The 17,337-nt window shown below is 41.3% G+C and overlaps 1 protein-coding gene and 1 non-coding gene across 3 annotated transcripts in view; both read left to right on the top strand.

The window, feature by feature from the left end:
- UTP4 (UTP4 small subunit processome component) overlaps positions 1-17,337 on the top strand; it is a 35,108-nt gene extending 17,771 nt beyond the window's left edge. For both annotated transcript variants that reach the window (XM_081806423.1, XM_081806422.1), the window contains exons 7-17: positions 1,901-2,072; positions 2,172-2,263; positions 3,470-3,566; positions 4,324-4,388; positions 6,036-6,158; positions 6,557-6,713; positions 9,692-9,798; positions 10,736-10,831; positions 13,149-13,334; positions 14,888-14,998; positions 17,136-17,337. In XM_081806423.1, coding sequence (XP_081662549.1) covers positions 1,901-2,072; positions 2,172-2,263; positions 3,470-3,566; positions 4,324-4,388; positions 6,036-6,158; positions 6,557-6,713; positions 9,692-9,798; positions 10,736-10,831; positions 13,149-13,334; positions 14,888-14,998; positions 17,136-17,252 — 1,323 coding nt within the window. In that variant the 3' untranslated portion in view covers positions 17,253-17,337. The remainder of the gene's footprint in view (positions 1-1,900; positions 2,073-2,171; positions 2,264-3,469; positions 3,567-4,323; positions 4,389-6,035; positions 6,159-6,556; positions 6,714-9,691; positions 9,799-10,735; positions 10,832-13,148; positions 13,335-14,887; positions 14,999-17,135) is intronic.
- On the top strand, positions 12,430-12,491 carry LOC115939194 (U7 small nuclear RNA). The gene has a single exon (XR_004074084.1). It is a non-coding gene; the product is annotated as a U7 small nuclear RNA (small nuclear RNA).

The raw sequence follows: 17,337 nt of genomic DNA, 5'->3' as shown, positions 1-17,337 counted from the left end.
AGAGGGAGGAGGGTCAGAGGGAGAAGCAGACTCCCTGCCGAGCAGGGAGCCCGATGCAGGACTCGATCCCGGGACTCCAGGATCATGACCTGAGCCGAAGGCAGTCGCTTAACCAACTGAGCCACCCAGGCGCCCAAAGTTATATGTATTTTTAAAAGCCAGAGTGAAAATGAGGATGGTTTTGAGAATATAAAGGAATTTTTTAAAAATTGTAGACATGCCAAGACTGTTTACTTATTTATAAAAGATTTATTTATTTATTTGAGAGAGAGAGTGCGAGTTGCGGGTGGGGTTAGAGGGAGACGGAGAGCGAATCCTCAGGCAGACTCCCTGCTGAGTGCAGAGCCCAACATGGGGCTCAATCCCAGGATCCTGAGATCATGACCTGAGCTGAAATTGAGTCAGACACTCAACCGACTGAGCCACCCAGGTGCCCCAGATATACCAAGACCTTTTAAAACTAAGAGAAGTTACGGTGCTCAACATACTATTAAGAGAGAGCCTTAAACTGAGGCAGGGAACCTGGGTCTTTGTGTGATACTGACCAGGCTGCTTACCTCCACCCGCCTTCTTTTCATCCTAAAAAGAAGCCAGTGAGTTTCAGGGTTTTCTAAACTTCATTCTTTTGACTACAGTTGTGCAATATTTTCCTCCCACATTCCCAGTAGTTTACTGGGGTTTGTTTGTTTTTGTTTTTGGAGCCCAACGAGGGGCTTGAACTCATGACCCTGAGATCAAGACCTGAGCTGAGATCAGGAGTTGGAGGCTTAACTGACTGAGCCACCTAGGCACACCCAGACTTTACTTTAAAAAACAAACAACCAAAAAATACTTGTTTTATTGTGGTAAAATGCGCATAACATAAAATTTGCCTTTTTAACCTTTTTTTGTTTAAAGATTTATTTTATTTTTGAGAGAGGGAGAGCATATGTGTATGCACATGCACGCAGGGGGAGGGGCAGAGAAATAGGGAGAAGGAGGAAGCGGACTCCGAGCTGAGCATAGAGCCCTCACGGGCCTTGATCCTACCACCCTAAGATCATGACCTGAGCCAGAATCAAGAGTCGGATGCTTAATCAACTGAGCCATCCAGGCACCCCCATTTTAACCATTTTTAAGTACATTTCAGTGGCATTAAGTACATTCACAGTGTTGTGCAACCATCACCTCTATCCATTTTCAGAACTTTCTCATCACACAGAAACTCTACTGGTTAAACAATAACACGTTATTTCTCCCAGCCCCTTGTAACCTTTGTTCTACTCTGTCCATATGAATTTACTGTTCTAGGTACCCCATGTAAGTGGAATCATATAATATTTGTCCTTTGGTGTCTAGGTGATTTTACTTACCATAAAATTTTCAAAATTCATCCACATTATACCATTATCAGAATTTCATCCCTTTTTAAGGCTGAGTAATATTTCATTATACACACACACACAGTGCATTGTGCATATTCATTATCTGTTGATGTACATTTGGGTTTCCATCTTTTGGCTTTTGTGAATAATGCCATGAACATTGGTGTACTCATATATGAGTCCCTGTGTCCAAATCTTTTGAGAATATATTTTTATTACTATTAATTGAAATTTACTCCTAGGTGATCGTTTTTGTTGCTTTTCTAATGGGGTCTACTTTGTATATTTGAAAGCACTATAACAGTTTGAGGTACATATTGTTAATTTTGTCAGTAGGGGGCACATTATTACCTGTGTGTGAGCTTGCTCCTCTGATGGAATTGTCAGCTTCTAGAGGAAAAAGACCCCATAACTTACCTTTTGGTTCTGGGCACAGGTTTTCCCCTAAGCTCTGTAGACAGAAAACCTCAGCGTATATTTTTCAAACTGGGCCCTGTTTTGCTTAAATGTACCTCCCTAATGATTTAATTTCTCAGCAAGAAGACAGTTTCGTGGTGGGCACAGCCGAGGGGACAGTATTCCATTTTCAGCTGGTCTCTGTGACTTCCAACAGCAGTGAGAAGCAGTGGGTGCGGACAAAGCCATTCCAGCATCATACACATGACGTTCGAGCCGTGGCCCACAGCCCGACAGCACTGATATCTGGAGGTAGGTTGCACTCTGCTAGGTTACTTCTTTACCCAGTCCATGCAGGACTTGTTCTAATTCTGGTGCCATCTCTCCCCACCCCCACCCCTCTTGCCCTAGGCACTGACACCCATTTAGTTATCCGACCTCTCATGGAGAAGGTGGAGGTTAAGAATTATGATGCTGCTCTCAGAAAAATCACTTTTCCCCATGTAAGTATCACCTCCTAGCCCCCACTGTCCCTCTATCCTCTAAGACTGAGCACAGCTCACACTTGGCTGGGCAAATCTGTAGGACTTGTGGTGTTACCTACTTTCTGTTTTCAAAAACTTCTGTTTTTGAAGTAAGCCTCTCACAAATATATTTATAGGGACAAAGAGATTTACGGTAGCACTCCTAGTTCATTTTCTGGGGAAATCATCCCTTTTCCAGATAGTTGTGTTTTATGGGGAGTTTATTTGTTAAGACTGGATTCTTTTATTCTCGGTGGGGGCAGGAAAATCCAGGCTTCCAGTGTTCTTCCAAGGTAAAAGGACATCTTTCCAAGCTAGAAACTCTTCTCCTCACTACCTGCTTTTACATTCCATTCAACCAGTAAACCTTACTGAGTCAGCCTCCTTATTGTCTTGTCACTCTAATCATTTCTCTTTGTCTCCACTGCCATTATCCTAGTTTGAATCAGTGTCTTTTCTCATCTGGATTTGCTTGTTAAATTGATCTCCTTTTATTTACATTTGTGTTATTCCAGCCTATTCTCCATTGATCCACTCGAAAAACAAATGCTTAAAAGCTTTTGGTGATCTCTGTTGCCTTCAGGGTAAAGACCTAATTCCTCAGCATGGCCTATGAAACCTGTCCTTGGTCTGGCCCTGATCCTTCAGCATCTTCTCTCACTTCTGTCAAACCCTTGCTGCACCCCATCCCTACCCCCTCCCAGTTCAGTGTGCGGAAAGACTGTATTCCCTCTAATGCTCTCTTATTAACTTGGAGCTATTCTACATGCCATCACTCTGCTTGGAACACCCTGCCCTACCTTTTTTGCCTGACAAGTTTTTACTAATGAGCCTCATCAGGACTCCTGTCTTATCCCCACAAGACTAGATTAGATATCTTTTCTACGTTTTCTCATTACCTACTGTGCTTAGCCCTGTTAAAATTCTTAGCACACTTAGTGCAGTTGCCTGTTGAATTCTTGGTCAACCCTTTTAGACTACAAGCTTGAGACCAGTAGCTATGTTTTTATTTACCATTATGTTCTTAGATCCTAGGACAGAGCTGGCATATGGTAGTACTTAGGAAATTTTAACGAAGTAAAATGGATTTCGACGGTAAAAAATGTGCTAGGATGTTGCTACTGTATTGTACTGAGGCGATAGAATACCTTGGCTTATTTATCACTTTTCAATTCTTGGATACAGCGACGTCTCATTTCCTGTTCAAAAAAGAGGCAGCTTCTCCTTTTCCAGTTTGCTCATCACTTGGAACTTTGGCGACTGGGATCTACAGTTGCAACAGGTACAATGGGAGAAAGTCTTTTCCAATAAGAAAACTGGAGAGAGAAGCAAAAAATTAGAATTGCAGGTGAAATTCTGATTGTGGAAAAATGGGAGATTTTCCTGTGCCTTCAGAGCAAAGGAGTTCTTCAGAGTGTTAGAATCGTTATCAGAATACTGGATCATATGTTAAAAGTTGATGGTCCTGTAAGGCACACTGCAAAGGTATAGTGGAGGTAAGCGTTGTAGATACAGTTTACCCTGCCTTGACTGGGATCAGAACAGGCTGCTGAAAATGACCAGATTTAATGTTGGGTAGTGGCAGCCCGGCATGGAAGAGAAGGTCATATGGATCTTACTGGGATGACAGCCTAGTGGCCTTTTGTACGACCTGTTCATGAAGTGTTTGGGCTCTGTTGTTTTATGGTAGATGAGAGGTTTTTACTTTAGGCTCCAAAATGAGCAAATGAAGTTGAAGTCGAGGTCACACAAACCCCACTTGTACCCGTACCTGCATGCTTGACTGTAGGTTGTAGCTTCAGAGAATTAATGATATACCATGGGCCATATCCAAGGCATCCAAATAGAAGCTAAGAAAGTGCTCACTGCCTTCTGCCTCATATAAACCCAAAAAAATGTGGGTTTACTAAGTCAGACATTTTTCTAATTTCCCAGGGGTAGAGATTTCCATTCTACTCAGGAATGACTTCTCAGTAAAAAGAAAAATGTACAAATAATCTTTCTTTGAGTAGGAAAACCTTGGAAATTTCTTGTTCCAGGAAAGAATGGGGATACCCTTCCACTTTCTAAAGATGCAGATCATTTGCTGCACCTCAAAACAAAGGTAAGGAAGTTTAACTGTGTGTTCAGGCTCTGAAATCCAGAACATTTTTCTTATTCTGAATTTTGAGGGTTGCTTGGTTGATATCATAAATTCTGTAAAATCTTAAATGATTTAAATTAAGTACTGTGTCAACAGGACTAGGTTTCCTGTGACTATAAGTTAGGCATTCAGAATATATTGGATGAATGAATACAGGAAATTGTGTTTCTTTCTTTTGGTATTATTATGTAAATAACTTGCATATTTTTATAAAATTAAAATGGTACAGGCAGCTCAGTTGATTGATTTCGGCTCCAGTCATAATGTCAGGGTTGTGAGATAAGGGCTCCACGTCAGGCTCCGCGGTGAGTGTGGAGCCTACTTAGGATTCTCTTTGTCACTTCCCTCCCCCCGCCACCTCCTGCACACACACTCTCAAAAAAATAAATAAAAAATACTACTAATAATAAATAAAATGGTATAAAAGTATGCAATGAAAAAAAAAGCTTCCTTCTTACCCCAAATCCTGGTCCCACTCTTGATAGATAATCACTGCCAATAGTTTCTTGTATAGCTGTCCAGAAAAAATTTCCACCCATGTGTGCGTGTGTATATCCTTTTTTTCTACAATGATGAAAATATATAATATGCAAACTGCTTTGTAACTTCCTTTTAAATGTCTTTGTAAATTTTTTTAAAGATTTTATTTGAGAGAGAGAGCAAGCACGAGGGAGAGGAAGAAACAGACTCCTGGCTGAGCAGAGAGCCAGACGGGGGCTCGATCCCAGGATCCTGGGGTCACGACCTGAGCTGAAGGGAAACGCTTAACCAACTGAGCCACCCAGGCACCCTATTTTATTTTATTTTTTAATTTTTTAGTTTTTTTAGTAATCTCTATACCCAACGTGAAGCTTAACCTCACAGTTCTGAGGTCAAGAGTCACATACTCTTCTGACTGTACCAGCCAGGTGCCCCTAAATGTCTTTATTTTAATTACACAAATATTTGTGAATACAGTTTTACTGGAAAGAATTCAAACAGTATTTATAGTTTATATTCTTGACTACCTCTTTAATTCTAGTCTGCTCACCTGGAATAATTATTGTTAATTGATTGACTTTATCTCCTTCTAAATCTTTTTCTGTGTGACAGAGAGTGTGTGTGTGTGTATACATATGTACATATACTTAGATATTTTGTAAGTTTTTTGAATTATATAAATGTTACATTAAACTTTTCCTTTGTTTTGCAAACTTTTTTTATTTACTATTTCTTGGAGATCTTTAAGGCAGGTATCGTAGACAAACAAAATGCAGAAAATCAGTTTTCCAAGTCACCTGGCCTCCAAAGCTTTACTGCATTAAAGGCTTTTCTTCTCAGGTTTCTAAACTTAGGGTTTAGTATGAAGCTATCTTTAAAATACACGAAGGGCTGAGATAAGTTCACAGTATTCATAGACCTCTGTTCTTGGTTTTGGAAATCAAGCCACACCATTTAGGTGCTGTACATCTGAAGTAATCATAGTGACACCCAGCATATGAGTGTCAGGATTATGTGTAGGTATCTGTGGTTATGTCCAGAGTGGCAGTAGCTTGAGGATTCGTGTCACAGTGAACCTTATCATATGAAGTTTTTCTGGTTATTCATCCTGATTCCTAACATTCCCAGGGTCCTGAGAACATTATTTGCAGCTGTATCTCCCCTTGTGGAAGTTGGATAGCCTATTCTACAACTTCTCGGTTTTTTCTTTATCGGTTGAATTATGAACATGACAACATAAGCCTCCAAAGGGTAAGTGATAACCCAATGTCTGGTTGAACAATAAGAAATTTCATAAGTATGTGATTTTTGTGTGAAGTGGAATGTACTGGATATGAGTCTTTGCTCAATGAAAAGCTATTTGGAGGCAGCTGTTACAAAACATTCTTTTATTTCCATTTTGAAGTGATTATATTTTTGGAGGAGTAGGGAAATGCCAGAGAGTGGCAGTAAAGTTTAGGCTTTTGCAGAGATGAAACGGGGGATGGATAGGTTACGATATACACGTCAGTGTTCTAGGCGCTTGTTCAGTTGGCTCCCTTAGATACAGGAAGCATTAATGTCATTTAAGCCTGGCTATGATTATTTTTGATGGGTTCTAGGTCTCACTTCTCTCTCTTACTGGTTTTTTTCTACTGGTTCACCCCAAGGTTTCCAAAATGCCAGCGTTCCTTCGCTCTGCTCTTCAGATTTTGTTTTCTGAAGATTCAACAAAACTCTTTGTGGCATCAAATCAAGGGTCTCTACATGTCATTCGGCTATTGGAAGGAAGCTTCAAGCACCTGCATACTTTCCAGCCTCAGTCAGGTGGGAACTTGGTAACTGGCCAAGGAGGAGAGTTGTCAGTCTCTGATGTATCTTTTTTTTTCTTTACTTTTAAACCTCATTCATTGTTGGGGTTCCCTAATGCTCTTCTCTACCCTGCAAATACTCACATGTTTGCAGTTTAAAGTAGGAGGAGATATCTGGCAAGTGAAAACACTTGATGAGATCTGAAATGTTCCTTACACCTACTCTTTTCTCACTGGGTTTTTGATTCCTTATTTGGGGCCAGAAGTTTCATCACCCTTCTTAGAGTTTTGTTAGCAGAGCAAGAAGAAAGTTAAAATCATCTGTAATCCTGACACCCAGAAATAACTACCATTAATATTTTTGTGTATTTCTGATATGTGTTTATAAATAGGTATTTTTTGGACATGTTAATTTTTTCATTGGTTGTTATTTTATTTTTTTGAAGATTTTATTTATTTATTTGCACAAGCAGGGGGAGAGAGAAGCAGGCTTCCTGCTGAGCAGGGAGCCCAATGCAGGACTCGATCCCAGGCCCCTGGCATCATGACCTGAGCCGAAGGCAGACACTTAACCGACTGAGCCACCCAGGCACCCCTTATTTTATTTTATTTATTTATTTATTTTTAAATATTTTATTTATTTGAGAGAGAGAGAGAGAGTATGAGCAGGGGGAGGGGCAGAGGGAGAAGCAGATTCCCTGCTGAGCAGGGAGCCAAACATGGGGCTTGATCCCAGGACCCTGGAATCATGACCTGAGCTGAAGGCAGATGCTTAACCGACTGAGCCACCCAGGTGCCCTGTATTTTATTTTTTTAAATAAAGATTTATTTTATTATTTCTTTGAGAGAGAAGAGAGAGCACAAGCAGGAGGGGCAGAGGGAGAGGAAGAGAGAATCTCAAGCCGACTGCGCTGAGCGTAGAACCCAACGTGGGGTCAGTCTCATTACCCTGAGATCATGACCTGAGCCAAAACCAAAAGTTGGAGGCTTAACCGACTGCACTCCCCAACAAGTGCTCCTGGTGGTTGGTCTTGGGGTTTTTTTGTTGTGGTGTTTTGTTTTTTGTTTTGTTTTGTTTTTGAGAGAATACAAGCATGGAGAGGGACAAAGTGACTCCCTGCTGAATAAGGAGCCCGACTGGGCTGGATCCCAGGACTCTGAGATCTTGACCTGAGCCTAAGTAAGATGCTTAATCAAATAGCCACCCAGGCACGCCCTCCCTTCCCCCACCCCGGATGTAAAATTAAAGATGAACTTATAGGTGCAGTTGCATTACTTGTCATATAAAGTTCATGACTGAATTTCTAATGTTCTTTGAGAGCATGAGTATGCTGCATGACTCAGTAACTGTGTATAGCTGAGTTCATGATTGAGAACTTGGTACCTAGTACTTCTCATGGGCTTTTTTGCTTCTCCCTTGCCCTGGATTATAGCAACTTCACTGTCATTTAGACTCCATCAGCCTAGAAAATCAACTCTTAAACTCTCACTGTTCCTAAGCTGTTTCAGAAGCATATAAGAAAAGAAACCAACAGGTTAAGAGTTAGATAAAATAAGTGACAATGTATATTGAGTACCTGTATATGTTTTTATTAAAAAATGTAGACTCTGGGGGCTCCTGGGTGGCTCAGTCGTTAAGCATCTACCTTCGGCTCAGGTCATGATCACAGGGTCCTGGGATCGAGCCCCACATCGGGCTTCCTGCTCAGTGGGAAGCCTGCTTGTCCATCTCTCACTCCTCTTGCTTGTGTTCCTTCTCTCGCTGTGTCTCTCTCTGTCAAATAAATAAATAAAATCTTTAAAAAAAGAAAATATGTAGACTCTGTATTTTGTATTTAGCACCCCTTAAAATTAGGCTCTGCATTACAGATAGCACTTTTTTTGTTCTTCCTCTCTCATCTCTTGTCCTCTTATAGTCAGGCTGGTTTCTTCATAGCCCCCAAACTTGTGTATTCCAGTCCTTTTCACTTAGCTCACGTTGTTCTCTCTCCTTTTCTACCCACATCACCCATCCTTAAGCACCTGGCATATGTCTTGTTATAAAGCCTTTTCATCGTTTGGGGGTATTGTGTGCAGCACATGTTTTGGCATGAAACCTTGCTGTTTGATTTTTAACCCACATGAGTCTACATTTTGCCAGATTGGTTTAAAATCCCTTGATGACAAAGATGGCCCACATGTACAACAGGTACCCAATAAATTAAGGAGATGCCGCAAGCCTGTTGAACTAGCTGTTTGTCCTTAACTTTGATTAAAAATCATTTGGTAGGGGCACCTGAGTGGTGCAGTTAGTTGAGTGTGTGACTCTTGGCTTCAGCTCAAGATCATGATCTTAGGGTTGTGGGATTGAGCCCCACGTCAGGCTCCATGGTCAGCGCACACTCTACTTAAGACTTCCTCTCCCTCCACCCCCCCCCGACCCTGTGCACTTGCTTGCACTGTCTCTCTCAAATAAATAAATCTTAAAAAAAAAAAAGGAGTTTGAAACAACTAAAATACTCAGGTAGCTGCTACCTTGATTCTCCATTCCTGTAGTAGGCAGTGTCTCACTCAGGCTTGAGCAAGTGATGCCTTCAGGTTTATCTCTGGCTCCTCTTTACATGAAGGATGGCTAATGAAATGAAAATAGTAGACTGATGTCTAGAACTTATTTGCAGAACTATCAAATTATCCAGTCGTGATTTAAAAGTCTTACTGGGGGACGCCTGGGTGGCTCAGTCAGTTAAGCGTCTGCCTTCGGTTCAGGTCATGATTCCAGGGTCTCCTGGGATTGAGTCCCGCATCGGGCTCCTTGCTCAGTGGAGAGCCTGCTTCTCCCTTTGCCTGCTGCTCCCCCTGCTTATACTCTGTTTCTCTCTCTCTGTCAAATAAATAAATAAAATCTTGAAAAAGTAATAATAAAGTAAAAGTCTTACTGGCATTTGCCATCATCTCAGGCCAAGGCTGGATGTGGACACTGAATTCAGAGACTTAACTGTTATTCTGTCTGCACAGGGACAGTGGAGTCCATGTGTCTTTTGGCAGTCAGTCCAGATGGGAATTGGCTAGCTGCATCAGGTACCAGTGCTGGAGTCCATGTGTACAACATAAAACATCTGAAGGTGAGCATGGGGTTTAAGTAGTAGGAAACAGGAGGAGGTTAACAGTTAACAAGACTCAAGGCAGATTGGTATGACCCGGCAAATTATTACGCTCTCTTTTTTTTCTAAACTAAGAATTTTTCCTGTTTTGTTTGGAGCCCCCAAACTGTAATCTGCAACATTAAAATCAGTGGGAACAGTGAAATTTGAAATTAAGGATTTATGGGTGATGAATTCACATCCAGGTTATTTCTATATTATGGGGAAGAAAATTCTGATTTACCCAGATGAATAGTGGCAGTTAGTAACAATTTCCTTTAATAGCTTGCCTTATAATCTCAAGGTATGTTTAAATTAAACAGAAGTTTGACAGAGGAATAGGAAAAGTACTTTTCACTAATTAGTATTGATCTTGTCATTCACACATTGAATTACTAATGGTCCTTTACAAGTTTTCATCTTCATTATAAAAACTTGCAATAAGCATCAAGCGTTTATAGAACAATACCAAACTGCAACATTTAATGAGTTTGCTTATTAACTGTATAACTTAATCTTTATGACATTATGGCAGAAGCATGTACTGCTCTTTGAGCCTTGCCTGGCATTTAAGAGTGTCCCTGTGTAGTAGTGCACATGTCTTGGAACTGCATTAGTTTCTTTTAAATCTAGTGTAGAGCTATAGATTGCTTGATGAATGACATATTTGTGAGCAATTCATACAGATGTAGAGATAGTAACAAAAGCTTTACTCTGAAGTTTTCTGCAAATGCTGTCAGTTTTGTAAGCAGTTAGACGTGTTTTTGTTTTTAATTAAGGTTTATTGTTTGGGGGTACTACCTGATGTTTTTAGGAACTTCCACAGAACTCCTGCTTAAAAACAACAGACCTAGACCATCCAGTGTTTCCTGAGAGAAGTTATGTAGAGTTGTCTTTTGTGTCTGTTATTTATTCCTAGCTTCATTGCACCGTACCTTCCTATAATTTCCCTGTGACTGCTCTGGCCATTGCCCCCAATACCAACAACCTTGTCATTGCTCATTCTGACCAGCAGGTAAGAGATTCCAGTGCTTTCTAATTCCTTTCTGTTGGATAGTAACTAAGAAGCTAAGATAATGACAATTATGGAGGAGCTTTTGTTTGAAAATATTGGATGATATGCAGGTAGTTTTCTCCTGTGTGAAGTAAAGTTTCCATGTATAGCCTGGGTATATTGTAGGCCAGTAATATCCTTTGGCTTGTTGGGCACAATGGAATGATGAAGCTCTGAGATTACAGAGTAAAGAAGTACAGGAAGGAGGAAGAATTTTGAAGTATTCATTTTACTGATTGTTTTTAGACTAGAGATGACATGGACCAGGTGTTAGACTGGATATGGGATGGAATAAGATCTTGAGATTGGAAGTGACTAAAAGATCGTGTAATTTGGGGCATCAGTCATTAAGCGTCTGCCTTCGGCTCAGGTCATGATCCCAGGGTCCTGGGATCAAGCCCGGCATTGGGCTCCCTGCTCCGTGGGAAGCCTGCTTCTCCCTCTCCCACTCCCCTTGCTTGTGTTCCCTCTCTCGCTGTGTCTCTGTCAAATAAATAAATAAAATCTTTAAAAAAAGATCATGTAATTTGCCTTCACTTTTACAGATAAGGAAATTAGGTCCTAGTGAAATCTGTTACCTGTAATGGAGGTAACAGTTACCAAAATGAGTGCGTAGCTTAGTGCTTTTTCCGTACCAGGTTGTAAGAAGATCTTTAAAATATCTGAGTTACAGATATTGTGAAATGGAACACATTGTGTGAAATGACCAATACTTATATATCCTTATCTGTAAAATGGGCGTAATACCTTCCTCACTGACCTGTTGGAAAGATTGTGATCTGAGAAGCACATTTAAGTAGATTGCTGGGCAAATGATGCTTGCTACTTTGATAAGCAGTTTTTATACTAATGTATGCACACACATAAATGTTCTATCCAGAAAATGAAATCTCTGATTTTGGTTTCATGGGTTTGTGTCCTTGACCCAAAACTGAAAGATTAGTGAAGCCATATCCTTGTCTTTGTCACACATAATGTCCACCTGATGTCCTTTTCTGGCATTTGGTCCCTTAGGTATTCAGTCATTACACCTGGTGGGAAATTTTTTGTACCCGTTAGATTAGCAAAGATCTGTAGAGTTGATAATAGGAAATGCTGTGAGGATATAGGGAAACACCACTTGGTACACTGAATAAATTAGTATGACCCCTTTAGAGGACACTTTGAGATACATTAAAAAAAAATTAAATCCACATAATCTTTGAATCAGAAGTTCCAATTTTAAGAGTTCTCCTTGGGTGCCTCGGTGGCACAGTCGGTTAAATGTCCAGTCTCGGGGTCGTGGGATTGAGCCCTGTGTCGGACTCTGTGCTCACTGTGGAGTCTGCTTGGGGTTCTCTCTCCCACTGCACCTCCTGCTTGTGTGTGCACACATGTGTTTTCTCTCTCTCTGTCTCTCTCTCTTCCCCCTCTCTAAAATAAATAAAAAAGTCTTTAAGAAGAAAAAGAAGAGTTCTTCCTGTAGATATATGAGTGGTGCAGAAAGACAGAGATAATAATCATTGCAGCTTTGTAGCAGTAAAAGATTGGAAATAAGTGTCTGTTAAACAGACTAGATTAAGTGTTACAGCTCTTTTAGAATTTGTCTAGCAGGTTTTTTGGTTCTCACCGGAAGACCCCCTAAAAAAAAAAACAAGACTAGATAAGTAAATCATGGTACAACCAAAAAGTGAATGGATTATTATATGTTCTTTAAGGGGGCAAGAGTGATATATAGCTACAGTTACTGATACATGGGTCAGTCTCCGTGACATAATGCTAAATAAAAAATGCAGCATGCAGAATAGCATGTATTGTATGCATAAAAGATCTGAAAAGATGTAAGTAAGAAATAGACTGCTCTTGTCTGGGGAAGAGAGATGTCAAGATGACAGGGTGACCTTTCACTTTCTGTGTTAACTTAATTGTTTATGTTCTATAATTTACCTTAAAATTTTTTTACTTAAAAATAGAAAGCAGGGGCACCTGGGTGGCTCAGTCGTTAAGCGTCTGCCTTCAGCTCAGGTCATGATCCCAGGGTCCTGGGATCGAGTCCCACATCGGGCTCCCTGCTCGGTGGGAAGCCTGCTTCTCCCTCTCCCACTCCCCCTGCTTGTGTTCCCTCTCTCCCTGTGTCTCTGTCAAATAAATAAAATCTTTTAAAAAAAAAGTAGAAAGCATAAGGCTGACTATGATACAGTCAGGGTTTGTATAGATATTTTTTGGTAAGGAATAAGAGATACATTCCAGTTTTTCTGGGTACCAGCCTGCATTTCTTGTGTACCATATCCTTTTTCAGGTATTTGAGTACAGTATCCCGGACAAGCAGTATACAGAGTGGAGCCGGACCATCCAGAAGCAGGGCTTTCATTACCTTTGGCTCCAGAGGGATACTCCCATCACACACATCAGTTTTCATCCCAAGAGACCAATGCACATCCTTCTCCATGATGCATACATGTTCTGCATCATCGACAAGTCATTGGTAAGTTCCTCACCATTACCATTTTGTGCTCACCTGACTTTTCTGTACTTAGGAATTTTCAAGTTCTAAAGCAACAAGTACAAAGAGAAATGAGGATCAGAATAAAATTTCCTGACCTATTATTTGGAGGAGAGGAGTTTTTTGCAAATTTCCTCATTTTCATTCCTAGGCCCCTGAGGCTCCCAGGGTAGGGACAGGCCTTTGTGTCCTGGTTTTTGCTGATTTGAGGATTTCTCTGCTTTGCCTGTGAACATAAAAACTTAAATAGGAAAGTGATTAGGTCAGTATTCAGAAGGTAACCCTCATGGAGAATACCATTGATTTGGCTGAATCACTTTCACCTTTGCACCTTGGGGTGACTGAATAACATAGTTTTATTATTAAAGGAGACACAGGCTGAGGTTTTAACCACTTTTTCCCCTTGCCTGAAAATGCTGAAACAGTATCTGTAAGCTTGAAGAGTTGGTCTTAACGTCTTGAAAAAAGTCCAGCCTGGGGCACCTGGGTGGCTCAGTCTGCTTTCGGCTCAGCGGGGAGTCTACTTCTGCCCCTCCCTTCAAATAAATAAAATCTTAAAAAAAAAGAAAAAAAAAATTCCATTCTTCATGGCTGTGATTTAGGTGGGATGTGAGCATCTTTTTCAGTTCTAGATTCCAGCCTCTACCAGCTGCTGTTTTGATTCACCGCAATTTCCCTGTCTTCTCTGGACAGGTAGTTGTTTCCTAGGAGCAGTATTAGCTGTGGCCATGCCTGTAATGCACTTTGGGCTTAGATTACAACCAACCCGCAGGGCTTTGGTCTATCTGTGAGGGTGGGGGTGGAAGGAATTGAGGGGAAAGCAGCAGATGGGTCTCAAGGAGGTGGGCATGATGTGTCATTGGAACTCATCTCGCAGGCCCTGTGTCCTCTGGGCGTGGGAAACAGAGCTGGCTGACAAGCGCCTTCTGCAGGATGAGTGATACAGGAAGGGCCCCTCCCACTCGCTTGCCTCTTTGTAACTCAGCCCAGGGCTGTCCATATTTTTTTGTCATGCATTGGTGATAAGTCCATCACTTCCTCATGCTGGGCAGAGCTATTTCCCAAGGAAGTCAGAGATGAAATATCACTTGCTTGGCCAGAGGCCATTTTTCGAGGTGTCAGTGAGATCAGTGGGGGTGGTTTGTGTTTCGGTTTTGGCCTGGGGAGAACTTTAGTCACTTGGCCTGTCTGTGATCTGGTTGGGGGAATAGTCTAGAAAGCAGAGCCTCATGGGCTAAGTTCCTGCACATGCCAGTTTGTTCCTGTCTCACAAAGTATTACTGACAAGACTGGCCAGAAGCCCCAGCTGGGCCCTTTGATCTTGCTGGACTAGAGTACCACGCTTTTTGCTTCATACTCCTGTTCTCTACAGTATAGCTGGAAAAGTGGCTACGGCTTTCTTCCTGAAGTAAGGAGAGTCATGTCTAATATGATGGTTGAAAGGGTGGTGTTTGCCTGAAAAATCACTATAGTCCTTTGTTCTGGAAAAGCCCAATAAAAATAACGATTTAAACAGTATGTCTTTGTCTTTTTAGCCTCTTCCAAATGACAAAACCTTACTCTACAATCCACTTCCTCCCACGAACGAATCAGATGTTATCAGGAGGCGTACCGCCCATGCCTTTAAAATTTCTAAGATATATAAGGTAAAACATCTTACATTATATTCTAGATGGTTCCTTGGGATATTATCAAAATGTAACAAGCTCCATAATAGGCAGACAAGAGCACCTTCATTTTATATTCAGAAAACCTGGTTTGGGTAGACAGGTCCCTTTCTGAGGATGTCTGTTCCTATGTTTGCATTTCATTATTCTTGCTTAAGTATATTAGAGGCATGTACATCATACTTACCCAAAATGAAATACATAGGTAGTGAGAAATTATGTTGGAGCTTGGGTGGTATCTTTGTGTCGAAGCTGGCCTTTAAATGTGACTTCTAATTGGAGAATGTTCCACAAGATAAATTTCAAGCAAGTGGAAGTCATTGAATTTATTGTGACTTCCCTTTCTGGGCTAAGCTTTTCACTGTATATGAAATAAATATTCATTAAGCTTATGATACTGCAAGCTATTTGTGCCAACTTGGAAGTTCCATATTCATGCTTTTCAGATTAGAGTTCCTTGGGTGTCCTGGAATATTTTCTCAGGGGTCTGTAAGAATTTTATTTTTTTTTAAAGAGGGACATCTGTAAATTATTTAAGTATGATTAGTTTCTTACTGCATTTGTAGCTTGCTGTTTTCCAAGAATTCAGGCTCCAAAGCCATTGGTTAACACTGATTCCTAAGAAATTAGAGAACAAATGTTCTGTATAGAAAAACATGAAAAATCTTGTTGAAATCTTTTATTACTGAATTCAGTTAAAAGTTCCCAACCTTTGGGTGCCTGAATGGCTCAGTCGGAAGAGCATGTGACTCTTGATCTCAGGATTGTGAGTTTGAGCCCCACATTGAGTATAAGGATTTAAAAAAAAAAAAAAAAAACTTTAAAAAGATAAGTTTTGGGGCGCCTGGGTAAAGCGTCTGCCTTTGGCTCGGGTCATGATCCCGGAGTCCTGGGATCGAGCCCCACATCGGGCTCCCTGCTCCTCGGGAAGCCTGCGTCTCCCTCTCCCACTTCCCCTGCTTGTGTTCCCTCTCTCGCTGTGTCTCTCTCTGTCAAATAAATAAATAAAAATCTTTAAATTAATTAATTAATTAAAAAAGGAAGATAAGTTTCTAACCTTGGGGCACCTGGCTGGCTTAGTCACTAGAGCATATATACGACCCCTGATTTCAAGGTCATGCGTTTGAGCCCCATGTTGGGTGTAGAGTTTTTTTTTGTTGTTTTTTTTTTAAGATTTTATTTATTTATTTGAGACAGAGAGAATGAGAGACAGCATGAGAGGGACGAGGGTCAGAGGGAGAAGCAGACTCCCTGCCGAGCAGGGAGCCCGATGCGGGACTCGATCCAGGAACTCCAAGATCATGACCTGAGCCGAAGGCAGTCACTTAACCAACTGAGCCACCCAGGCGCCCTAGAGATTTTTTTTTTTAAGTAAGCTCCACACCCAGCGTGGAGCCTGAACTCACAACCCTGAGATAAAGAGTCAGATGCTCAACCGACTCAGCCTCCCAGGCGCCCCAAGATTACTTTAGATAGATAAATAGATAGAGGAGGGATAATAAATAATAAATTAAAAAAAAAAAAAACCTCCCAATCTGACCAACCATTTTGAGTCCTAGGGAAGGAAGATTGTCAGAAATTTGATGCCTTCGGGCGCCTGGGTGGCTCATTTGGTTAAGCGACTGCCTTCGGCTCAGGTCATGATCCTGGAGTCCCAGGATCGAGTCCCGCATTGGGCTCCCTGCTCAGCGGGGAGCCTGCTTCTCCCTCTGACCCTCCCCCCTCTCATGTGCTCTCTCATTCTCTCTCTCTCAAATAAATAAATAAAATCTTTTAAAAAAAAAAAAGAAATTTGATGCCTTCAGGGGTGCCTGGGTGGCTCAGTCGTTAAGCATCTGCCTTCGGCTCGGGTCATGATCCCGGGGTGCTGCGATTGAGCCCCAGATTGGGCTCTCTGCTCAGCGGGAAGCCTGCTTCTCCCTCTCCCACTCCCCCTGCTTGTGTCCCCTCTCTCTCTGTCTTTCTGTCAAGATAAATAAATAAAAATTCTAAAAAAAAAAAAAAGAAATTTGATCCCTTCAGCCTTGAACTAAGCTGACTGTTTAGCTCTAGTCCGTCTGTTCAGGACTGGCCCTGGAGCCTAATTCCTGGTAGAGTCATTATCATCTCTCTACAGCCTCTGCTCTTCATGGATCTTTTGGATGAAAGAACACTGGTTGCAGTAGAACGGCCCCTGGATGACATCATCGCTCAGCTTCCACCACCCATCAAAAAGAAGAAATTTGGGACCTAAAATAGGGCACTGTCTGTGTCCTTCCTTGAACTGTCTGCCCTGTTTGTTTTCACAAATCATGATAATAAAACGAAATTATTCTTTA

Source organism: Leptonychotes weddellii, chromosome 16, assembly GCF_054177405.1.
Source record: "Leptonychotes weddellii isolate Sample4059 chromosome 16, ASM5417740v2, whole genome shotgun sequence".
NCBI lineage: Eukaryota > Metazoa > Chordata > Mammalia > Carnivora > Phocidae > Leptonychotes > Leptonychotes weddellii.
The sequence above is the reverse complement of the archived record's forward strand: the minus strand, read 5'-3'. Positions and strand labels throughout refer to the sequence as shown.